The sequence below is a fragment of the Leptonychotes weddellii genome, chromosome 12 (assembly GCF_054177405.1).
Source record: "Leptonychotes weddellii isolate Sample4059 chromosome 12, ASM5417740v2, whole genome shotgun sequence".
NCBI classification, from domain to species: domain Eukaryota; kingdom Metazoa; phylum Chordata; class Mammalia; order Carnivora; family Phocidae; genus Leptonychotes; species Leptonychotes weddellii.
In genome coordinates, this window is record NC_138380.1 from 80412094 (window position 1) to 80438243 (window position 26150).

Genomic DNA, 26150 nt, shown 5'->3' on the forward strand with positions numbered 1-26150 from the left:
GAGGAAAGTGTGGAATAAGAAAGAGTGTAACTCCCCAAGTGCAATTAAAATAAATCCTTGGCTGACAGATGTGCACCAGGCTTAGAAAGAAATTAATACAAATTAGGTCAAGTAATCAGTGAGCTCCAAGAAGAATGACTTTAATTCTTTAATTTATTTATTTTTTAAGATTTTACTTATTCACTTGACAGAGACACAGTGAGAGAGGGAACACAAGCAGGGAGAGTGGGAGAGGGAGAAGCGGGCTTCCTGCGGAGCAGGGAGCCCGATGCGGGGCTCGATCCCAGCACCCTGGGATCATGACCTGAGCCGAAGGCAGATGCTTAACAACTGAGCCACCCAGGCGCCCCACCATTGAAACATTTTAAGCAGAGAAATGAACAATCAAATGTGTCTGAGGTCACTGCAGTGGCAGGATGGAAGGTAGAAGGGCGGGAAATAGGCTTAGGGAAGGGGACAGGGGGACGGTTTCATAAAATATTCAGGATTAGCAGAAGTTGGCACTTAGGGACCGACCGATTTGTGACCTGTTGGAAAGGGTCTAGGATGACTCCCACTGTCTCGCTGGAATGAACACGAGCTGGTACCTTTTTCTGAAACGGGAGAATTTGGAGGAGGAAGAGAAGCAGTAAATACTAACTAGAAAGGAGAATGATCTTGGCCTTTTACGTACTATCCCATCTGAATTCCCTGAAGTCATTGTTTAGCTTGGAAATCTGGCACCTCCTAGGCCTCTGAATATTTTTCCTGGGAGGGCTGTATATTCCTATGTTTGAGCACAGCATTTATAATTATTAATCTCTTTGAAGATATCCTTTTCATGAATATTTTAATGCTCGACTCAGTAGGCCATTTTTCTTCTGAAATATTTCTAATTTGAGGCAAACTGAAATAATTTTCCTATGCTCCATGGTAGGTTCTTTCATTAATGGAGAGTAAATAGTTGTTTTTGAAGTTAGAGACCTTTCATCGAGCTCGAATTTGCTTTCTGTAGAATAAGATGTGGATTTCCTACTGTAGTTGTCAGTCATTGGGATAAGCCTCTGCATATTAAATATTTCCTAAGTTCTTTTCACTCTGTGCATAATTATGGGGAAATTACATTTTGATTGATTAGAACAGACACCTGTCACAGTGAGAAGTTCTAGAAGAAATGATTGTTCTGTATTTTACCAGGAATTACTTTTTTTATATATCATGTGTGAATTCCTAAGCTTTATAATGTTTTAAAATGCAGCTAAATACCAAGACAACAAAAAAATTTACTAGAGCAGTGTATTTCATTTTTGTTTTTTCTCCATTTGACATTTAGAGAAAGAGCTAATCAATAATGCTGATATTCTCTCTCCATCTGGACTAAAAGAGTTGGAATATAAATAGTGCAACAAAATATTAGTAAACCATTTAATCAAACTTCATAATTTTGATAGGTGACCATATGCTGCCTGGTTGATGAACTCATTTGGGTAAAATGGTCCCCGTGGGGCCAATTAGCCGCACATCCAGACGGCATTGCCACACTGGCTTCATCTTCCGCAGGGCTTCCTGTTTCACAAGTAGGTGTCAGAGCTCACACAGGGACCGAGGGAGGGGACGAAAACCCCTTCCTGCAGGACCCACCCCCATGTTCCTCCAAAAGCTTTGCTTAGCCCACGGGAAGATGCAGTAGTATGTTCTCTGTTCAGATGGAGAGCTCAGGTTTTTTAATTAAAAGTTCTAAGTCTGTGTGTGTACACGATTTATGAAAATCCAAAAAGAACAGAAGAGTAGTTAGGGAGAGAAAATCTCCCTCGCACCCCGGCTTCTCAGGAGCCACACATGTTTTGAGCATTCTCATGGGTATTTTTCCAGGGTTATGCTTTGTACAGAGCAGTATGTTGTTGTTTTTAAATTTCAGTGACAGCAAACTCTCCATAGTGTCCTGCCCCATTCTTCTTTTTACTTAGCAATATATCTGTATTTGTAGAGGTTCTGTATTCTTTTTAAAAATTATTTGTGTCAGGGAGGTGCCTAGGTGGCTCAGTCGGTTAAGCGTCTGCTTTCAGCTCAGGTCATGGTCCCAGGGTCCTGGGATCCAGCCCCGCAGCGGGCTCCCTGCTGAGCGGGGAGCCTGCTTCTCCCTCTGCCTGCCGCTCCCTGTGCTTCTGCTCTCTCTCTCTGTCAAATAAAAAATAAAAAAGCTTTACAAAAATTATTTGTGGTAGTATGATTTTATAAAAGTTTAAATTGGTAACATTTATGTGTTATAAAGCTAAACGAGGCAAACGCATTAACATTTTGCTTTTGTATCATTTATTAAATTCGTATATATAACCAAGGAGGGCCCACATCATCAAAATAATATTGCAAAAGAAGAGCAAAGTTGGAGGACTCACACTTGCCAATTTCAAAACTTTTGCTACAGGGGCACCTTGGGTGGCTCAGATGGTTAAGCATCCAGCTCTTGGTTTTAGCTCAGGTCATGATCTCAGGGTTGTGAGATCGAGCCCCATGTCAGGCTTCATGCTCAACGGGGAGTCTGCTTGAGATTCTCTCTCTCCCTCTGCCCCTTCCCCCTTTCTCTCTAAAATAAATAAATAAATCTTAAAAAAAAACTGCACTACAGAGCTCCAGGAATAAAAACAATGTGTTACTGGCCTGGATAGACACATAGAACAGTGGAATAGAATTGAGAGTCTAGAAACAAACCTATACATTTGATTTATACATTTGATTTGATACCCATTTGATTTTTGATGAGAGTGCCAAGACCATTCAATGGGGAAAGAATAGTCCCTTCAACAAATGGTGCTGGGACAACTGGATATCCCACACACACAGGAACCAAGTTGGACCCCTCCTTTACACTGTACACAAAAATTAACTCAAAATGGATCCAAGACCTAAATGTAAGCTCCCAAACTATAAAAACTCTTAGAACAAAACACAAGGGTAAGTCTTCATGACCTTGGATTTATTTAGCAGTGGATTCTTAGGTGGACTCCAAAAACAAGAATATGAAAAGAAAAGAAAGAAATTGAACTTCATAAAAAATTTTAAAAATGTGTGCATTAATTAAGGACATTATTGAAAAAAGTGAAAGACATTCTACCGAATGGGAGAAAATAGTTGCAAATCATATATATATAATGGCCAAATATCCAAAAATATATAAAGAACTCTTACAACTCAATAACAAAATAACAACCCAACTTAAAATTAGGCAAAATACTTGAATAGACATTTCTCCAAAAAAGATATACAAATGACCAATAAGCACATGCAGATATTCTCAACATAGCTAGTCATTAGGGAGATGCCAATCCTGAAACCACAAATACCAGCCCAGCACTACTAAGGTGGGTATAATTTTTTTTTTTTAAGAAGGGAAAATAACAAGTGTTGGCGAGGATGTGGAGAAATTGGAACCCTAGTACTTTGCTTGTGGGAAAGAAAATGGTTTAGGCACTGTGGAAAACAGCTTGGCAGTTGCTCAAAAAGTTCCAGAATTACCATATGACTTAGTAGTTCCACTCCTTGGTATAACCCAGAAGAATTGACATAAATATTCAAACAAATACTTGAATATGAATGTTCAGTAGCCCCACTATTCACAGTAGCCAAAAGCGAAACAATCCAAGTGTCCATTGACGGATGAATGGATAAACAAATTGTGGTATATTTACAGTGGAATATTATTCATCCATAAAAGAGGAATAAAGTAGGATATATCCAGAACAAGGATGAACCTCGAAAACCTTATGCTGAGTGAAATAAGGCAGAAGCAACAGGTCACGTTGTATGATTGCCTTGTAGGAAATATCCAGATTAGGGGAATCCATAGAGATAGAAAACAGGTAGGTGTTGCCAGGGGCCAGTGAGGGGAGAATAGCGAAGTGACTGCTTAGTGGGCACAGGGCTTCTTTTTGGGGTGATGAAAACTAAGAAGTGGTGGTTGCACAACTTTGTGGCCCCTGAATTGTTCACTTAACCATAGTTAATTTTATGAGAAATTTAACCTCACGAAAGAATTATGTATATATAATTCATCTGAGCACCTTGGTTTCCATTAGTTTCAATATTTAATGGCTCAGATACACTTTGAGGAGGCAGTTAAATCAACGGTTTACAGAATCAATCACTGAAGCACTTCCACAAAGTCCCTGGGTTCCACAAAACCCAGTTTGAGAAACACTAAACCCTTTTGTCTGTTTGAGGGTCTTTGAATTTTTCCTGTATTTGTTCTGAGGAAAGATTTCTTCACCTTCTAGTTTATTCTCACTAGCTGACGTTTATCCTTAAGCCTTGTCAACCACATGTTAGCAGAATAAAAATTTTATGTAGTTAGGTAGTTGTTGAAGAATAGGTTTGACATTTCTGGCTTCAGTGTTAATAAATCTGTCCTACGGAGGTAAATGGTTGCTTCTTGAAGAGAACTATAGTGGTAAAGAACAGTGATAACAAATTTGCCATAGTCAATTTTGGATTTGCCTATGTTGTTTTTCTGTTCTGTTTTTTTTGTTTTTGGTGCTAAAACCAAACAGGATTGGAGCCAGAATTTGAATTCACTAAGTATTTAGTTCTAGTGATGACTAAACATAGGGAAGTTTTAAAAACAATCTTTAAAAGGCATTTGCAGTCGTTCTTTATGAACCTGGTCATTTTAGTTGCCAAGGTTCTATTTCATGTATAAGGTATATGGTGTTTGGTGGTTCGTTTTTCAATATATTACAGTGGTGATCGTTGTGCTGAAATATTCTGAAATAGCTAATTATAATTACTTTCATTCAGGTACTGAATTTGAAAGGAAATACATAATCCTCTCATTTGTTAGGTGATGAGAACAACTGTGCTGTGTATTTTTTCTTTTTTTGACAAGATTTAATGGCAGTGATGATACTTCTGTTTCTTCAAGCTGGTTCACAGAAATATAAAGCCGATTACGGTTAGTTAAAGGAAAATATTGTAGACAAACATAAGGATTGTATCTTTTCTTTTTTAAAAAATAGGAGCAGATGTCTCAAGTGTTAGATGCCATGTTTGAAAAACTGGTCAAAGAAGGGGAGCATGTAATTGATCAAGGCGATGATGGTGACAACTTCTACGTGATCGATAGGTAAGTTTTGCGTAACCTCACTGCTGAAATGTAATGACCCTTCCATATAAATTCTCAGCGGTTCTTATAACGACTGGCAAATTAATATTGGATAGTTGCTGTTACCTCTTTAATATTTGATAGTGGCTGTTACCTCTTTATTCTTGTTACTCCATAATACGCCCTGGAAGCCTGCTGTGAATACGTGTGGTGAAACCATATTAGATCATGAAAAGAAGCCTAGTTTATAGAAGAATGGATGATTTTGCTTAGTTAAATCTATAAATCTCAGTCATTTACTGTGTGCTGCCTCACTTATTAACTTTGGCTTGAGAAGACGCCTGTTACACTTAGGAGGGAGGCAGAGCACAGCATCTGGGGTGTTGAATCATATAACTCAATCTGTTCTTTTTTTATTAATGATAAACTAAAACATGCACATGGTAGAGAGGGTAGTTTATGTTCTTTCCAGAAGTTGTTTATGCATTCTTGTGCATTAAAAACATAGAGAAGTTATTTTAAAACACCATAGAGAGATTATTTTATTTAAATGAGAAGGTGGGCATTCATATTGAAAATGCAATTTCAGAAAACATCTTTACTTTGTCATAGAAGAGCATGCTTTTTTAAAAAATTTTTCATTATGTTAATCACCATACATTTCATCATTAGTTTTTGATGTAGTGTTCCATGGTTCATTGTTTTCATATAACACCCAGTGCTCCATGCAGAACGTGCCCTCTTTAACACCCATCACCAGGCTAACCCATCCTCCCACCCACCTCCCCTCTAAAACCCTCAGTTTGTTTCTCAGAGTCCATCGAAAGAAGAGCGTGCTTGAAGCAATACTTAGGTAAGAGCCCTGACTGTACTGGGGGAGCAGTCTGAATGGAGGCTATATTTCCTCACTTTGGTAAAGTGATGCTGAAGTGCCCCTCCCGTTTGGGGGGCCACACAGGTCATCTCCCAGCCTGGCCAGATTCATTGGGTTGCATTTGCTTCTCTGGGTAGAATTGTGCTCAGCTCAGAGCCTTGTGGAAAATCACACCCCATCTGTCTGCACAGCCTCATTTCTTGACGTGGCTCTGTGGTTGGCATCTGTCCCGTATCAGCAGTCATGCACGCTCTCCGCGTGGAGGACTCTCACTGACTCCCCCGTTTCCTCGTCTTAATGCTGTGCTGACCTGTAGAGCTGTCATTGAGGGCTGGGCTGAGCTCTCTGATTTTAGAACAGACCCACTTATTCCACGTATAAATTAAAGTCTTGATTTTCATATCCTTAACAGCTTTCATCAGGGAAACACCTCAGAAATGCACTCAGCTGTTACACTGTGTTTAACTGTAGGGTATATGGCAAACTGAAATATGGTTAAAAACTCCATTACGTTTCCCGGTTCGCTTAGATCCTAATCACCCCCTTGACAGATGAAAACTCCCAGGCACACGGAAGTGACAGCAGTCAGCGAAGGTCAGCCAGCCTGGCATCCGGGTCTCCTGGCCACTGTTCGTGGTCTTTCCGTGGCTCCACTCTGCCCCACGCTTCACATTATCGGGAAGAAATGTGTATGAGAAGGGGTACAGGCTTCAGACCACGTGCTGGCAGCTGGACTGGAGGCTCATTTTACTTCTCATCAGCACATTTGTCGTACTTTATTCTGTTCCAAGTAGAAAATGTATAAAATGGTTTTGGTGCTAAAGTGTAAATAGTGTTAATAGAAGAATTAGTCTGAACTTGAAAAATAGTCATGAAACCCATTCTAGAAGGTATCCTTGAAAAGCCCTTCTATCTATGAACGTCAAGCCAGTTATTCTCTTATTCGTTAATGTATCTTGTGTTTTTTGCTTTTGTTTTATCTTTACCATTCATAATCCTTTTCCTAATCTTAGATTTTTTTTTTTTTTTTTTTGAGAGAGAGAGAGAATGAGAGACAGAGAGCATGAGAGGGAGGAGGGTCAGAGGGAGAAGCAGACTCCCTGCCGAGCAGGGAGCCCGATGCGGGACTCGATCCCGGGACTCCAGGATCATGACCTGAGCCGAAGGCAGTCGCTTAACCAACTGAGCCACCCAGGCGCCCTCCTTTTCCTAATCTTAAAAGCTCTCCCTTTTTTGTCTTTGTTAGGAGTTTAGCCAAGAGAATAAAGCCAAAGAATTCCTGCTGTCTGTGCTCCCAGGTGTTTCAGCAAGACCTGAAGCCATGTTCTCTGATAAAACACAGTGTATGGGGAGACTGTCGTCCGCAGGAAGAATGTAGTTCTGTAGATACGGGGTCTATGAAATGCGTAGGACAGCTCCAGGCAGATGGTGGGCTGCTTGCTTAGAACATGAACCCAAATAAAAGATAAGCACAAAATAAAAAGACCTTCAAAAAGACCAGGACCAGATATTCAGTCTGAATTTCTACATTTTGCTCTAGGTTGGGGGTCGGTCTGCAGTAAAGCCCCGGATGATGTGAAGAGCAAACTCTTTAGGCTGTGAGGCCATGTGGTCTCAGCTGCTCAGCTCTGCTGCTGTGGTTCGTACACATGAGCCATCAAGAAGGCGCAGGCAAACCCGTGTGTTTGTGTGGTAAAACTTTATTCATGAAAGCAGGCAGCCAGTCCGGGGGCCTTGCTCTGCCGGCCCTTCCTTAGATGATACAAGAGCCTTGTAAGTGCTGTATAGTAGGGCTGACCAAGTTGTTAGAGCTCTGTTCTTTTAAAAAAAAGTTATTTTCTTCTGATTTCAAGAGTAATACGTGTTCTCTCTAGACACAAAAACTCCTAAAACATCCTTCACTGTTCTTACACTCAGAGATGATTGCAGTCAGCTTCTTGAGAAGGATGTCCGTGCATATTCTGTTTGGTTGGAGTCTCATTTTATCACTTGCTCTATTATTATAAACTTTGATCGTTCGGTCTCATTTTCCCCCAGCAGGCACATGTCTGGTCCTTACCGCAGTCTAGCTGATGTCCTCTTCCTGCTTGTCTGGCACGGATGTTTTCTCTGGCACATATCGATGTCCTTTTATCACCTGTCATCAGAGGAGAACGGGAAGCTGGAAAGGAGATTTCGTCGCACACAGCTCTTCTCTGAAATGATGTACTCTTGTCATGAGATTTGCCTTGGGTTACTTTTACCTCTTCCTTTCCATCTGTCCAACAGAGGAACATTCGATATCTATGTGAAATGCGATGGTGTCGGAAGGTGTGTGGGGAATTACGATAACCGCGGGAGTTTCGGTGAACTGGCCTTAATGTACAATACGCCCCGAGCAGCTACCATCACCGCTACTTCTCCTGGTGCTCTGTGGGGTTTGGTGAGTGAGAGATCTACTTCACCCGAGTGTTACTTAGGAAAACTGTTATGACGGAAGCCAGGCAGGTAGAGTTTTCTGGTTCTAGTAGGTGGATTTCTTTGCGATCCTCCTTGGTCATTGGGGTATTTATTAAGCAGCTACTGGATGCTGCACTTCTGGGTGCTGGGTTAAATCTTCATGTTCTTTCCCAGGGAAGTCAGGAGCTTAACCTCCTCGTCCTGGGAAAGACACTCAGATCTGAAATACTCCTCTTTTCCCACCCTTAAAAACCAGCCACCCACACAATTGAACAAGGCCTCCAGCGCTGTTTTCTTAGGTAGCTTTCTGGGGTATGACATGATCTGTGCTTCCCCAGGTGTGGTCCCCTGACCAGGAGCACCTGTATCACCTGGGCACTTTGCAGGAAATGCAGATTCTGGCCCCACCCCCTTACTGATTTGGGCCCACCGAATCAGAAGCTCTGGAGATGGGGCGCAGCGATCTGCGCTTGAGCAAACCCACCACGTGACTCGGATGCATGCTAGAGTTTGAGAAGCCTCCATAAACAGGTTCTCTTGGTGTCCTTTAAAGTGATAACAGCTTTGCCTCGAAAAGCAGCTGGGTAGCATCAAAATACTTGATGCCTCTGTTTCTCACCTGGATGCACATCAGAATTACTTGAAGGTGGGGGAGGGGGTGGAAATGTTAAAAAAAAATTCCTCTTGCTGAAGCTCCACCACAGACCAATTTAATCAGACCCTGCCGGGGTGGGACCTGGGCTTTTAAAATAAATTTGTTAATGGTGATATTTCTACAAGACTTAAAAGTTGGTTTGAAGACATTTGGATGAGGTGGGAAGGGAGATTCTTTTCATACGTGGTATCAGGATGCCGAGTAGCTGATTCTAGAAGGCGGTCTCCGATGTGCTTACGGATCACCTGGGAATATAGTTAAAACGCAGATCCTGATTCACTGGATCTGGAATGAGGCTTATGATTTGCATTTCTCATAAGCTCCCAGGAGACCCCATTGCTGTTCTGCCCAGAGCACACTTTAAGCAGTGCTGATTTTAGGACATTTGCAGTGCTTGTATTTTCTTTTTAAATTGTTGAAAACGGCCCACTCTCTAGTTGCAACATGTATTTATTAGATTAGTTCTCTCAAAAATCCTTTTGTGGAAGGAGAAGAGGTTGAGAGAATAGGACGACTCTTTGCAGTCTGGGTCCCAAGGACCGTATGTAGCTTTACACAAGTAACCCGTTACTCCCTGTCGACTCAGCCATTTAACTCTGAAGTCGGTTCAGCTGATAAAAATCTCTTGCTCAGAGAAACCATACATACCATACATTTCTTCTTATTAGAATCAGGCGGTTACTGTTGCCGTGGTAAAAATGTGATGAGTCACATTTTAAGTTGTACAAGAAAATTTGGAATTGTTTCACACGAGAAGAAATCCGTCGTGGTCTGGCGTGTTTTAAGGACTGTTGAAGATTCGAATACTCAAAGCCAGCAAAGTAAGAAACCCCAAACCAGACCGGGCTAGGTCCATAGGACCTGTTTGCCAGTTATCAGAGTGGTTGGCTCCATCTAGAGTCCGCCGTGACCTGTTTCATTAAGGAAGGCATTCGCTGAAAAGTTCGGTCATTCGGATGAGGTTGCCAGCCAGGGTCAGAGGGGTGCGCAGTCTGGAAGCTGCCTCCCACACATCCTTGGAACAAGAGCACATGTGTAGCAGGTTGGCCCCTCTGAGTACTCATAATTTGCAGCCCTGGCAGAAACCTTAAACTGGGTACCAAGGCCCAGCATTTCCCAGTGTGTGTGGTACTTAAGCCATCAAGAAGGATTGAGCATTTTCAGAGATTTTTACTTATCTATGCATGTTATTCAGGTGGGCAGTTTGTGATGATCACCTTGGGGTATGTGCCTAAGTGCAGGAACTTTTTAAAAATTAGAATTAACCTATCACTTAATCCTTCAAATATGTTTTTTAAGAGCCACTTACTGAACTATCCCCTTTCCAGGGAAAGTCAAGTAGAAAAGATGTTTTTCTTTTAAGGCCAGCACATTGGAGCTCTGTCATATAAATGCAGGTAGAAAGATAAGCAGATCCCAAGAGAAAAGTCCTTTGTTAGACTAGTCTAACTTTGTAAATAGTACTCGGTCACTGTTAGCCTTAAGGGTTAACTGATGAGCGTGAACCTGCCGATGGTTCAGAAAGGCAATTATTGAAATGACTAGGATGAAAACATTTGAAATGGGACTTTGTGGATTTTAATTATATGTCACAGTGGGTGTGAAGAGGTGGGCCACTAACACAATTTTTCCCGAGACAAATACCTCATTGTGGTTAATTTTTAATCACTAAACTATTTCTCGTCTTCTCTGTTTTGCAATAAACTCTGTCCATAAAATGGTGTTGAAGCCGGTTCCCAAACCTGATTATATATCAGAATCACTTGGAGAGCTTTTATGACCTATAGGTCAGTGAGCCCTACACGCAGACGTTGTTCGAGTCATTGAAGTCTGGGGTCTGAGAACCGTTTTTTTAATACTATAGCTGATTCTGATGCAGACCCAAGCTTGGAAATTATTTCAATAATTTTACTAATTATCTTGCACATTTTTCTCTTTTAAAAAAGTTATTAGGATTACAACTCCAAATTACAACCCTTGTCAAATTGTAATAAACTAAATTGGGGAACGGGATGTTTGCTTTCCTAGAGACTTACATCCATGCTGGCATTTTCCTCCATCCCACCAGTTCAGCTAAATTCAGCCTCACTGTGTCAGACAGTAATTTAATAATTAATGAACATAACGCAGTTTTATTGGATATTAAAGTGGTGTAATTGTTGATCAGTATATGACAAACCAACATAATTCTGGGAGATCTTAACTAAGCACCATTATAAATAATGTCTTATAGGGATTTTTTCAAAATAAAGTTTGTAGGAAAACCATTTTTTGAGCTGTTTGTTATCTTTAAAATTTTCCCTAGTTTCCTAATTGAGTTCTGTATCTTTGAGGTTAAGTAGTATAAACAGAGGAATGTTGGAGAACCCTGAGAATGATAAACACTGGCATTTGACTCTTGATATTCAACAAAGTTGTAGTTCCTCTATGCACATTTTTTAAAAAAGAAAAACTCTGACGTAATGTGGATGTGACAACCTAGCATACATAATTTTTTCAAGAGCTTATCATAATTGCTTTATGATTAAAAAATTCAACAGTGTTTTTCATGCATTTTTTTTTCCTGCAACCCACATTTAGATTTCCATTGGGAAATATCACAACCAGTATTTTTTTTTTTTTAAGATTTTATTTATTTATTTGACAGAGAATGAGAGGGAGCACATGAGAGTGGGGAGGGTCAGAGGGAGAAGCAGACTCCCCGCCGAGCAGGGAGCCTGATGCGGGACTCGATCCAGGGACTCCAGGATCATGACCTGAGCCGAAGGCAGTTGCTTAACCAACTGAGCCACCCAGGCGCCCCTCACAACCAGTATATTTACCAGTATATTACTATATTTATTTATGTATGTGTCCTTGTGTATAACTGAAATAAATAACTAAACAACACTTTACTAAAAGGTGTGCATGCTGAGATTTTCCATTCTTTATTTTTTACAAAAATGCTGGTCATGGGTGAAGGGGGTCAAAAGGTACCAACTTCTAGTTATAAAATAAGTAAGACCTGTGATGTCCTGTCCACCCCGGCCACTGTAGTTCATGCTATATTTGAAAGTTGCTAAGAGTGTAGATCTTAAAAGTTCTCACTAGAAAAAAAGAATTTGTAACTATGTATGGTGATGAGTGTGAACCAGACTTACTGTGGTGATCATTTCTCAATATATATATGAATGCCAGATCATTATATTGTACACCTGAAACTAATATAATGTTATAGGTCCATTATAACTCAGTTTAAAAAAATGCTGGTCATGTTCCACTGACTTGATTTTGGATATCCTGGGGCTGTCATCCACAGTAAAAGAACTTGTGTTAGCCTGAACTCAGAGACACGGAGTGCAGTGGTGGCTTCCAGGGGCTGAGGGTGGGAGAGATGGGGAGATGGTGGAAACTTCCACTTACAAGGTGAATGAGTTCTGGGGATTGAATGAACAGCATGGTAATTATCGTTAACATTGTATTGTACACTTGAAAGTTGCAAAGGGAGTCTCAAATGTTCTCATTACAAAAAAGAAAGGGTAATTATGTGAGGTGATACCAGTATTAACTAACCCTTTTGTGGTAATCATTTCGCAATATGTAAGTGTATCAAAGCAACACGTTGTATACCTTAAACTTTTACACAATGTTATAGATCAGTTCAATGTCAATAAAGCTGGAGGAAAACAAAGACAGGGCTAGTGCTCTTTTTTTAATGGTGCAATAGCGCCACCTTGTGGGTTTATCCCAATTATGTGTTGGCCAGTTCTGAATAAAAGGAAATCGTTTCCTTTTTTTAAAAAAAATGAAAGTAATATTTTATGTGGGTCTATATTTTATGCCTGAAGAAATTTAAAAAAAATCTGAAAAAAGTATAAATATTAACCTTTTATTTCAAAATCTTCAGTTACTGTTCCTTATTGGGACTAAAATGAAACTCTCTCTTCAAACTTTTTTTCCTAATAAAATCTACCTCTTAACTGTCTTTGTATCTGCCATTCTGCCTTTAGGACAGGGTAACCTTCAGGAGAATAATTGTGAAAAATAATGCCAAAAAGAGAAAAATGTATGAAAGCTTTATTGAGTCACTGCCATTCCTTAAATCGTTGGAAGTAAGTATATGTTTATGCTTTTGTTTTACTTTGCTTTAAAAGGTGTTCTGTTTGGAATATTTAGTTCTGTAGGAAAGTTTCTTTGAATATTTTTATTTTTAAAGATTACGTGATGGTGTTTGTATAACATGGTATTTCTTTCAGTACCTGTAGCTGCAGATGTTCTGTTTTGCTTTGTTTTACAAGTCATGGACTCCTGTGAGTGTCTAGAACAGATTTATATGTGGTCTTTATCTAAAAACAGACTTCATAGGTATTTACCCAAAGAATACAAAAGTACTAATTCAAAGGGATACACACGTCCCGATGTTTATATAGCAGCATTATCTACCACAACCAAATTATGGAAACAGCCCACATGTCCGTCAACTGATGAATGGATGAAGAAGAGGTGTGTGTACACACACACACACACACACACACACACACACACACACAGGAATATTACTCAACCATAAGAAAGAATGAAATCTTGCCGTTTACGACATAGACGGAGCCGGAGAGTATAATGCTAAGGGAGAAATAAGTCAGTCAGAGAACGACAAGTACCCTATGATTTCACTCATGTGTAATTGAAGAAACAAAACAGATGAGCAGAGGGAAAGTAAAGACAGAGACGAACCAAGAAACAGACTCAACTCTAGAGAACACACTGATCGTCACCAGCGGGGAGGGGTTGGGGGAATGGGGAAATAGGGGATGAGGATTAAGGAGGGCAGGGGGACTTGGTGTGATGAGCACCGGGTGTTGTATGGAGGTAACGAATCCCTGTATCGTCTGCCTGAAAACTAATATAATACTGTATGTTAACTGACTGGGGTTTAAGTAAAAACTTAAAAGATGTAAAAGTAGACTGAAGTAATGATAGAAATGTGGGCAGTAACTAGTTACACCTTTACAGGGAGAGCTTGTCGAAACACGGTGTGTCTTTTCCTTCCCAGTCAACCTTGCCGTTTACCCCTCTTCTCCTTTCCTCTTCAGACTGGCATTCCAGGGTCTCTTCTGTTTTCAGGCTATGCTTTCTCACTTGGTGAACTTGTCAAATGCCCTGGCTTTAAACACTGCTTATACACTGATGCCTCCTAAAACGGCCATCGCCAGGCCAGGTCCCTCTGTCGAATAGCAGACGCATTTATCCAACCGCATGGTTGACATTTGCGCTCACGGGGCTAATTGACATCTCAAACCTAGCGCGTCCCAGCTCTCCTCCACCCCTGCCTTCCCCACCTCCCTGCATCTGGGCCACAAGCCTCAGGATTAGTACTGATTCATCTCCTGAAATTTCTCTCTGTTGGGTTGTCGGTACACGCCTGGTGGAGGTTTTGGCCACGTTACAGAATGCGTATGAGGCAGCTGATTGTGTCTCGCGGCATCTCTTTTAACATGAAAGATCAGGGGTTGGAAGTACATATGCCTTCAGAGTTAGGCAGGTGTAATGTAAGGGAGCAGGGGAAGCCAGGGTGGGGCGTCACCTAGACTTGGCGCCAGAGCGGTCGTCAAACCCCAGCCCGTTGTTGCTATGTGCCATTCATGTGGGCTGGGGGTTGCTGAGGCTCCTGATTGTTCAAGAGAAGCTGAGAATTCAGGTTCTCCTGAGGGAAATCTATTTTAAAATGCTGGCACTTAATTAATACACAAACCCGCATGCTCTACTTATTTGGCCTCTGGGCTACCAATTTTTAACTTCTGAAATAGAAGTTTAGTCTGTTTAATTTAGTCTGTTTAATCATATCTTTTTTTCACTGAAGGTTTCTGAACGCCTGAAAGTGGTAGATGTGATAGGCACCAAAGTATACAACGATGGAGAACAAATCATTGCTCAGGTATAGTGCTTTTTAGGTAATTCAGCTTAGGGTTATATTCCAAAAGTTTCTTCCACGAGGCCGATCTTGATAAATTTTTCATTTGTGTCTGTAATTAGCATGTAGTGGTGGATTAAATGAATATTACTTCCACCAAATGACCTCTTAAAAGTGGTTTATTTTACAGCCATTAAGCTATTTGAATATTTTTATTTATATAATTAACTCCTGATGAATATGTATTAAATCATCAGATGGATTTCTGGATAATTTTCTACTTGTACATGACATGAAATTTAAATGTATCTACAATAAGATGTCATTGACAATCAGAAAAAACAGGCGAGCGCATTCCTTGAGATAACATGGACCCAGAAGTTGTGCCGGGAGTTCTGCAGAGTTTTGCATGATCAGTTCAGGAGGAAGCCTCCTGGGGCTGCTCCCTGATAAAATTAATCAAGAAGGGAACACACTGTACCATGTACTGTATCAGCTTCCAGGCACGAAATGGGGGCCAACGTGCTGTTTCACCCCTAATACTTCTCTGAGATCCCAGTTGCAATGGGTAGGAATACACACCTTGGTTATGACAGAGCTGCCAAGAAGTAGGATTTATGAAGACAGTCAGAGTTCACAGATAAAGCAGACGGATGATAGGGCCCGTATTTCTTAGTTACAGTTCTAAGCCCTGGGCGAATGATTTAAACAGATTTTAAGGTTCTCTGATTTTTATATCACAACATTTATGCTGTATTGTAATTTTAATCTAAAAGTATTGTCTTTTGATACATGTGGAATAAGATGCAAGGTCTGTGAGCCTGAGGCAAGAATAATTGTGTTAGAAGGCAAACACACAAGTAAATCACAAGTCTTTCTCTCCTGTACACACTTGTGCACAGGATTATAGTCAGGGGTTGGAAGGAAGTGGAGTCGAATTAGAGAACAAGGCTGAGGTTCTACTATGGAAGTTGAAAAATAACCAGCCACAGAGCACTTTCAACATGATTCTTTCTAGCCTTTTATTCTGAAATAATTGCAGATGCCTGGTAAGTCGCAGTGGTCATGCAGCGGTCCCATGCCCTTGCCCCACTTCCTCCTGGTACCTGCTGGTGTCGCTGCAGGACACACCATCACACCTACCATCCGACATGGCCCAACCGACAGACCGAGTGTTGTCACTTCTACGTGCACTTAGAGCACGCTTTGAAAACAGAATTATCAGGCGCCTGGCTCACTTGGTGGGTAGAAGTGACTCTTGATCTCGGGGTTATGAGTTCGAGCCCCACAGTGGCATAGAGATTATTTAAAAGTAAAATCTGAAAAAACAATTGCACAGCAGTCAACAGATGTATTATGATTTTAAACACTTGAAAATTTGATAGGAAGCTTTTAGATACAAAATAAGAGAAAGGAGATTATGTATATGTATTAATCTTAGGGCTTATTGAAAGTATTTTTAGGTATCGTCTTTTAAGCATTTATAAATATCTGTGTTACATAAATCTAGACTCCACATTTTGGTGTGATGTATTCTGATACTGTGTTTCTTGGATTGTATGTACTAAAGAGTTTTGAAATTCCCAAGTTTCTCTAGAATCACTTTGAGAGGCTCAGTAAAGTCAGTATTTGCTGTCATGAATACTGCACTATTTAATTCAGGAGGCGTCATTGGAAATCAAGGCAGAGTTCACCCAAGAAGGGAAATCAGGGATGTAATTAGAAATGGCAACACTTTCAGGAGCCTTTTTGAGGCCCCGAGGTGGAGTGGAGCATCAGTACAAATGTCAGGGTCAGGGCCCCCATGAACTGCCTCCTGATAAGTCTGGTGGTTTTCTCCTCCTTGAGAGTTTCTCCTCTTCGGGCCACCATGCCGATGGTTATCAGAGGATGACACAGGGTGCGCATCTGAGCACTTCTCGGGGAGCACGGGATTGGCTGGTGGAGCAGGAGGTGCTGGGACACAGCCCTGCCATCTCTGACTGTGGACATTGTCATCCAGGCTGGAGTTGGGGCCAAATTCTCACCTCCGTATTTGCCGTATCTCCTTGGCTAGTTTAGCAAGAAGTGCCACGGGAGAGAGTTTATTATTTCAGATAATTTTACAAATGAGCTCCTTATTCAAGAATTGTTGATCATGGTCTCTCAGTGTAGACGGTGAGATAGTTTGTTCCTCTGGGCCCTGGCTTTTCGGGCAGATCATCTGTACAACGGAGCTGGGTTCATCTCAGGGCTACGAGAGGCAAGAAGGATTGCTGTCAGAGAAATCTGCATTTCCCCCCACTGTTTTTGTTTCCTTCTTACAGGGAGATTTGGCGGATTCTTTTTTCATCGTAGAATCGGGTGAAGTGAAAATCACTATGAAAAGGAAGGTGAGTGTTGGCAAGTCCTAAAAATTCATGTTAGCCATAGAGCAACAGGCTTTCTGATGCTCACCCTCAGGTTAACAGAGTCTTCATGAGCTGAGTCAAGGCTCACACTCTTCCTTACCTTGTCAGGGTAAATCAGAAGTGGAAGAGAATGGCGCCGTGGAAATCGCTCGGTGTTCTCGGGGACAGTACTTTGGAGAGCTGGCTCTGGTCACTAACAAACCTCGGGCAGCTTCTGCGCACGCCATCGGGACCGTCAAATGTTTAGGTAGGAGTCACAGTGGTGGACATGCCTCTCCTGCTTGCAGTTGGGATGCCTGCATTCCATGTGTTCATGGGGCTGTACTGATGATTGCACTGGGTCCCCAAGTTTTACGGTTCCCACAAAGGAGAACAAGGTCAAGATTCATGGCATTATAGAATCCGTTTGTGGGAGCCTGTTTTTTTCCCCATACCTATTTTGTTCTTCCATATGGGCGTGAGAGAACGTCTTGTTTTAGTAAAGAATTCCGAGTATGGAGTTTTAGGTCTCATCTCTCAAGTAAAGTTTGTGTTCCCCAAAGAAAAGCCAGCCAGAACAGTATTTTTATAGTGTTCATCAGGGTCTGTGGGCAAAGCCTGAAGGTCTGTGTGAACGCTTCCTCCTCCTAGACCTACGGAAAGGAGGGTCAGGTTTGTCCAACGCAGGACGGTTTTCTTTGTTGTCCAGCTGTTAATGATGCGGCGTCACAAATGCCTCCTACAAAAAAAAAAAAACAAAAAAAACAAATGCCTCCTACAGCTGGAACACCTCTCTGTGCATCTGAGACCTGACCTAGGAGAAAGAACCCGCTTGAATAGTGAGAAGTGGAACCCAGGAGGGGTCCGTGTAGAGGACCCTGTAAGAAAATCGATTCTGCAGTAATTAGCCACTCTGTGTTCTCAGACCTGCAGGCATCTTCAGAATTCACTTCTTAGAGAAGTCGCTTTTTAAAAGGCTTTCAGTACGTGTGATATTAATCAGGTGTTACACGTGGATGAAAGAGAAGGTAGGTAGAAACTGACAGGTAATTTTCCTGAGTACAGACAGGAAGGAGGAAGAGTGAAGGTGAAGTGAGTGAAACCGCGTTAGTTTTTTTCTATAACAAATTTATTCACATTAAGGAAAATCTGAGAAATACAGAAAGGGTAGGAAAAACTCAGAGTTGCCCATGCCATGACCACCACCATGACCACCCCCACCGTGATCCTGTTCGAATTCCTTCTCATCTTTCTCTATTTGCATGGGTTTTCTGTTTTAAAGTTTTGTCAACTGCTTTTTTTTTCATTCACTGTAGCTTCATAGGCACTTGCTCATTTTATTTCTCATTTGATCAAATTGTAGTGTTGTATGAGGTAAACATATGCATTATAAGTTATTCAGTCATTTCCCACTGGCAAATATTTTGGGGGTGGGGGAGAGTTTTTGGGTCTGTGTGCACATACTCTTTTCCCACATGTAGGATTTTTCCTTAGCAGTGTTCTCAGGAGTACGCTTTCTTTTTATGGCGTTCGAGGTATACAGCCAGCTCTCTTGTTCTGTACTAATTTACGCGCTATACAGGAACGTCCACTTCCTCAGTTCTTGAGAACATTGTCTTTTGCACCTTTGCAAATTTGAGAGGCAAAAAAAAAAAAATTTTTTTTTTAATTTGGGTTTCTGTGGTAGAGTGTGTGATATTTTCCACGTGTGTATTACAGATTGAGTTCTTAAAAATGCAGGAGACAGGCAGGGAAAGTGACAGACAGCATATAGTTAGAAGTGGACAAAAGCATTTTGGTCGCCACGTTGAATTGACTAGACAATAGGATAAACCAGTAAACGTTACAAAAGGTAACACTGGGTCTTTACAGCACAGCATTGTAAACCCTGAGAAGGGAAAACAGTAGAGGAAAAAATCCCTTGCCACCTTGAAGGAGTTCATATTATTGAGGTGGTGACATCAAAACTAATTTATTTTTTAAAATTCCAAGGCCTTGCCGTAACAGCCCTTCATTTTTTTCTTACCGTAGACCAGGAGCCTCCCACCTGACCTAGCATTGCACAATCAAGATTATCAAGGGAACACTGGCTGTTTACTTTCTGAGATGGATCATTTTTATCCTTATGCCCTTTTCTTGCATTTGATAAATATCTAAAAATACCATTGTATTATTGACACCTGTAGAATGGGCATTGTAAGTGACTTTGGAATTTTTCAGATTTGCAAAGAATGTTAAATTTGTTTTTCTTTTATTCTCCCCTCTTCTTAGCTATGGATGTGCAGGCGTTTGAAAGGCTTTTGGGACCTTGCATGGAAATTATGAAAAGGAACATTGCCACCTATGAAGAACAATTAGTTGCTCTGTTTGGAACTAACATGGATATTGTTGAACCCACTGCATGAAGCAAAAGTATGGACAAGACCCATAGTGACAAAATTACACAGTAGTGGTTAGTCCACTGAGAATGTGTTTGTGTAGATGCCAAGCATTTTCTGTGATTTCAGGTTTTTTTCCTTTTTTTACATTTACAATGTATCCGTAAACAGAGTAGTGATTTAATACTCAATAGGCTTTACCATCACTTTCTAAAGAGTAGGTCAAAAAAATACTGACATACTGATGAAATGACTTTGTACTCCACAAAATTATGATTTGAGTGAAAGGTTTATTCAGATGATTGTAATATACTGAAAGTATCTGTATGTAAGAAGATAATTAAAGGATGCTGCCTTGGGTGATATGTGTTCATTTGGACTTCCCCGGATTGCTGTGTTAGTGAGTGTGCCCATGAAAAGGGACCCTGGCAGTGACTCATGCTGGACAGCCTTGCATCACATTCTTTTTACAACTCACTATATATAGTAAGTACAGTTTTAATCATTTTTGTTTTCTCAAGTTTTTCTGGCTTGATAAGTTATGTGCTGGCCTTGGACTACGGTGAAATGGTAGAACACATCATATGCAATTTTCAAACCTTTTCTATTTTTGCAATAAAGTACATTCTGACTTCTTTGGCATAATGTCAGTAACCTCCGTACTCCAGTGGTTTTAAGGACAGGCAGTGTAGTCATTATGATAATAGGGAAGAGTCTTTTTTGAATGAGAGATCATTGACACAGTTTCCTCATAAAGCATATATCTGCTTCCTTTTTCCATTTTGTAGTTCTCTGTACTCTTTAAAAGTTTGAGTTCAACATGTAATGTCACAAGTAGTTTTTTTAAATGCTATTTAAATTTGTCTTCTAGAAGTCGGAGATCTTACATATGCAAAAAAAATAAAGAAAGAGAAAGAAAGAACAGAAAGAAAAGGGAAAAAAAAGACCTCTCCTATATCAAAAATATGTTGGGGTCCTTATCAACATGCCCACAGGATATTTCTCTGTTCTTCACTAGGTGTACATAATATGATCCTTTGCAGACATCTGCTCCCATGGGTTTCCTTTAAGGTGGTAGAAATAAATTTTTATGAGCAAAACCATATATAAAGATAAAAGGAATTTCTGCTCCATCCAAATGTACCATTAGGCCTTGCCATTTGTGTTAATGTAGACTCAAAAGTGCAGGATGAACTTAACTGAATAGATTTTCATTGATAATATGCTTATTATTCTGCCACATGAGATGAATTACATTCAACCAAAAGCAGTATTATTCTTAACATGATTTCTAGGCCCACATGACCCCAGTGTCTGGAGAGGTTAGTTCTAACCAGTTGTTCACTTTTAAATGAGCTGTTGCATTTTGGGAAACAGGTTTTAAAGAAATACAAACCTGGGTAAAAATATTCTGTGGCTCTTACAGTGTGATGTTATTAGAGAACGTTTATGGTCTTACATATATAATGAAAATATGGTTAAAAATGTGTTCATCAAATAATGTACATATAAAAATTATGTAAAGTATAACTTAACCACATTTTAGAACACTGTTTAACAATTTTGCAAACTTTCTTGTAGGAAGAGAGCTTACGACATGAAGATGACTTGTTTTCTATTTCAGATTTCATTTTAAAAACCAGGTCTGTTAAAAAAGAAAAAAACCACAAAGAACCCCCAGATTCCTGGCTCATCATTCTGTATTCTTTATCCACTTTTTCAAGATACCTTGTTGCATAAGCTGATTATTAACTATTCATGGAGTAGCAAACAAATGCCTGTTTAATAAAGAACTCTGACCAAGGCTGTAAATGCCAGTTACATTATTTTCAGTATTGTTGGTTATATTTAAATTTACCTTATAATAAAGCACACTTTTATAATAAAATGTTTTTAATGAAGTTTGGGGGTTTTTTTGTTTGTTTTTGGTTTTGTTTTGTTTTGTTTCACTTGTTTCTGTCTTGGGATTTGGACGGTGCATATTGTACTATGTGAGAAGCAGGACAGACGGGGGGTACATGTGAAAGCTGCTGCCCCCGCCCCTCCCTCCTGGGCCTAATGCAACAAGAGAGTATAGTACTTTATGGCAATAGGGATTTACAGATTTTAACTGTTAGTCATATGTGATCTAAACAATTGTGGTATGCTGCAGACTAACTTGGCCGTGTAGGTTCACCAAAGAAGTGTGACTAACTAGGGAATTTACATGTGGAAGCATCTAATTAAAACACCTCACATTTGACCTGTGGGTTTGGATGTCATCATTCAATCACAAACCAAGATTCTTTACTCTTGGAAGATCCTCCACTGAAGTGTCATTCAAGGATACACTCCGTGTAGCTATGAATTATTCTGGAAGAACCTTCTATTAACACAAGTGCTTCTTGTTTTATATAGTGATGTTTGCGTGTGTGTGTTCTGCATGTCACTATGAACTAGGGCTTGCTGCCTATATCGTAACAAACACTATCTGCAACACAAGTTGGGTGAGCATGCTTGGCTTACTGTTAGAAACTAGCAGACCATTTAAAATGTGTAGAAATGCTGCAGGGGATTTCTTGCATGGGAGGCATGGGACATGAAGCAAGGGACTCTGGATTTGATTGAAATATGTCCCATTAAGTGCCAAGTCCGTTTCCTTTCTAAAGCATCTTGAAGATACTGATCTAGTTTTCCTAATTTTCTCAAGCAATGTTATATTTATAACAAGGACTACATGACCTATGGTATTCTTTTTTAAAAATTATTTAAATTCAATTAACATATTATTGGTTTCAGAGGTAGAGGTCAGTGATTCATCAGTCTCATATAACACCCAGTGCTCATTACATCCCGTATCCTCCTTAATGTCCATCACCCAGTTACCCCGTCCCTCCAGCCCCACCCCTCCAGCAACCCTCAGTTTGTTTCCCATGATCAAGAGTCTCTTATGATTTGCCTCACTCTCCGATTTCATCTTGTTTTATTTTTTCCTCTCATCCCCTATGAGCCTCTGTTTGTTTCTTAAATTCCACCTATGAGTGAGATCGTATGACAGTTGTCTTTTTCTGACTTATTTGGCTTGGCATAATACCCTCAGTTCCATCCATGTCGTTGCAAATGGCACGACCTATATGGCATTCTTAAAGAAAACGTCATGTGTAAGCCCAGAGGGGTAAGTAATACATCTGGATAAGCCATGGCTTTGTTAAATAACCGAACAAGGAATTCTAGTATCTGAATAAAATGTTAATACCAAAGGGAGAAATGGAATTGTTCACGCATAAGGGAGAAATAGAATAACAAGGAATGCTGGCTTCTGAAATTAAGAGTGTGAAGTGCGGCCTGATGTTGAATATCAGAAAGAATTTTGTTCTGACCAAAACAAATAGGAATAGGAGTTGAGACAACACTACCTGCTCCAGGATATTTTTAAAGGCAGCAAAACTGGTTAAGCAACTGAAACTATATAGTTGTTAGTCTTACCAGGTACTTAAAAAAAAATAGACCTTAAAAGTATAATGAATTATGGAAACAGTAAAGTTTACCAGGTATTGGCAGAGGTCTTGTGTGCCCAACAGTAACTGTGGGAGCTTAGGTCAATTCAGTGTGTGTAAGTGAGGAGAGTCGGTGACTTCGCCCAAATCAGTTCCGTGGTGAGTCCATGGCAGTGCTTGCAGGCAACTGAGATCTCTTGGTTACCTGTGCGGTTCTTGGTCTCCTATGTTTTCCCCATGTTGAGCCTATAGAGAAATCTGTATCAGGTTTACAGTGCAGATAGAAAGACTCTTGAGAGGAAAACTTTATTTGATCAACAGATCTGGGTCTTGTGTCCCTTTTTATGCTGTAAATTTATAAATCTAAAATCGCCTAAGACATCCTGAAGATGCATGTAACATTTGCATTTGGGAGATGTAATGAAGTATGCTGTGGAAGTAACTGTCGGCACCATAAAAATGAAATGACACTTACTAGGTTGGTGGTTATCCCCAGATTCAACAACAGCCTGAGCCTTGCCACTCTACCCGCCCAAAATCTCCCCCAATGTGTACTGCAAATTGTATATATATGAAATGTTTTTGTTAGTATCGATTATATTTGAGATGTTATAGTAAGTATATGAAGTTTTACTCTCCCCTGCAAAAAGAAGAAAATGAGTTTTTTTTCCAGAGGGCCAGAGAAGGTTTTAAGTGTGAGCCGGAAATGTACTCAAATGACAAAAGCAGCCTTGGCTCCTGGCCTTAGCAACCCAGAAGCAAAACCCTAAGTGTTTTCTGCTTAACATGAAAAAAAAAGTTTACAAAGTAGAACCCTTGAATGAGTGAGCAGTAACTATGACCTGCAAAAACCTCGGATAAAGGTGCTTCCGGTCGCTGGTTTTCCATCTTCGTCCTAATTGGAAACTTACCTAGATCCCACTGAGGGACAAGAGAATAAACGGTCTCTCGAGAACTCTGCCTCTTTGAGGCCACTCCTTTACATAAGGACTGTATTCTTGAAATGTATACAAATGATGTGTTTTAAAGCCAAATTATTTTAGAAGAGATGCTATAAAAACATCTTTGGCAAATTTTTTCTTTGTGATTGCTTCTTAAATTAGCTGAACTTAAATAGCCTCCACATGTTTACTGCTACAGCGCATTGTGATAATGCTGTGGAACTTGAAGGAGTTGGAAGTGGATTCCAAGAATCTTGTTTGCCTTTGTGTGAGGGAGACGAATGAGAATAGCGCTTACCTTGTAAGAAGATGAGACCGCCCTAGAGCCCTGATGAATGTTCACACATGGAAAGCCCATGGAAACTTGCTCATAGTCTGCGATCAAAACAGCACATGACATACAGCATAACACATAACACACTATCCTCCTAAGTAAGTTCGTGCGGCGTATTTCCTCCTAACTTATTCATTTGTTCAGCAGGCACCTGTTGCCTGAGTGCTCAGACAAAAAGATGCATAGGAGATGGTGGCGGGGAAGGAGGAGGTAATGTTGGTAAATGTTGGGGCAGCAAATGGAAACAATATTAAGTGTGTGACAGTGTGATAAGAGCTGTGTAGGTATTATTCCTGTGGTTTTAGTTGCCTTTTATCAGACTCGCCTCTAAAATGAGGTACTTTTGACTGGCAACTAAAAGAAAATACACAGATGAGGGCCTAAAATAACAGACATGAGGAGAAAATATGTGGGAGTTTGTGTTAAACGGTTCAGATAACGGGAATGGCCTAGAAAACTTGCAGTGGAAGACACGAGAACAGTCATTTGAAAGATGAAAACCTTCCTATTTCTGCTTAATTTTATAAATAGAAAGTAGGATTAAGTTGAATTTTTTGTTGCCTTTTCTAAATGCTCACATTTTCATGAATACCAAATTGGGCAACTAACAAAAATGTTTTGAGCGCTATTGAGGCCACAAAGCATAGTGCCCTCTGAGTCCTGAGGACACCCAAGTTTATTTCTGTCCACCTGGATCTGAACTCCACATAGATTCAGCTGCTTTTAGGAACTCTGTACCTAAATTTCTTGCTTGCACAAAAAACTCATGATCTGAAGTTGAACCCGACCTTTCCCCTTCTCCCAGTCCTCAAGTCTGTTCTCTCCAACATTCCCCACCTCAGCAATCGACATACCACCAATACCCACTCACAGGTAACCTCTGCACCCAACGTGGAGCTCAAACCCACAACCCCGAGATCAAGAGACGCATGCTCCACCGACAGAGCCAGCCAGCCCCCCCCTTCTTTATTCCCCTTTTCCTTTTCCCCTTGGTTCTCCCTCCTAAAGGTGATTGTGTTAAGACACCCAACATGCCAACCACTGAAGAAAGCCCTTGCTTTACGGTCATCTGAGTAAAATTTAAACTCGTAGTAGAATCAAGAATTACAAGTACAACAAACATATTACTCATTTCTAAAATGGCACTCATCATTAGCTCCCAGGCATTCTCTTACAATTTGAGTATACCTGAGTACTTGGAATTAATTATAAAATTAACTTATTTTAAAGTATAGCACATACACGGAAGGATATCCGTAAGATTTTAAGAGTCTCATGCTCTACCGACTGAGCTATCCGGGCGCCAAGATTTTATTTTTTTTTAATTTTTTAATTTTTTTAAAGATTTTTATTTATTTATTTGATAGAGAGAGAGAGTACAAGTAGGCAGAGAGGCAGGCAGAGGGAGAGGGAGAAGCAGGCTCCCTACTGAGCAGGGAGACCGATGCGGGACTTGATCCCGGGACTCCGGGATCATGACCTGAGCCGAAGGCAGCCACTTAACCGACTGAGCCACCCAGGCGCCCCGGGCGCCAAGATTTTAAATAATCTACTAAAAGAGAGACTATCTGAAAAGTTGGGGAACTACTTTCAACCATATGTGTGTTCCATTTCCTAGTTTTAGTACAGATGGTCCCCAGCTTAGGATGGTTTGACTCACAATTTTTCGACTCCACGATGGTGCAAAAGCCATGTGCATTCAGTAGAAACTGTACTTTGA

General features: G+C 40.5%; 1 protein-coding gene and 1 long non-coding RNA gene across 3 annotated transcripts in view; both read left to right on the top strand.

Annotated features, from left to right (window-relative positions):
- Positions 1-21580, top strand: part of PRKAR2B (protein kinase cAMP-dependent type II regulatory subunit beta) — a 90882-nt gene extending 69302 nt beyond the window's left edge. Inside the window, exons 5-11 of one of the 2 annotated variants that reach the window (XM_006732199.3) lie at positions 4989-5095; positions 8217-8370; positions 13032-13133; positions 14882-14956; positions 17239-17304; positions 17431-17569; positions 19573-21580. In XM_006732199.3, coding sequence (XP_006732262.2) covers positions 4989-5095; positions 8217-8370; positions 13032-13133; positions 14882-14956; positions 17239-17304; positions 17431-17569; positions 19573-19706 — 777 coding nt within the window. In that variant the 3' untranslated portion in view covers positions 19707-21580. The remainder of the gene's footprint in view (positions 1-4988; positions 5096-8216; positions 8371-13031; positions 13134-14881; positions 14957-17238; positions 17305-17430; positions 17570-19572) is intronic. The other variant, XM_081800712.1, reaches the window with a different exon arrangement.
- LOC145716603 (uncharacterized) lies at positions 8380-11624 on the top strand. Its single transcript, XR_014139417.1, has 2 exons — positions 8380-8918; positions 9711-11624. It is a non-coding gene; the product is annotated as an uncharacterized LOC145716603 (long non-coding RNA).
- Positions 21581-26150: the final 4570 nt, after the last annotated feature.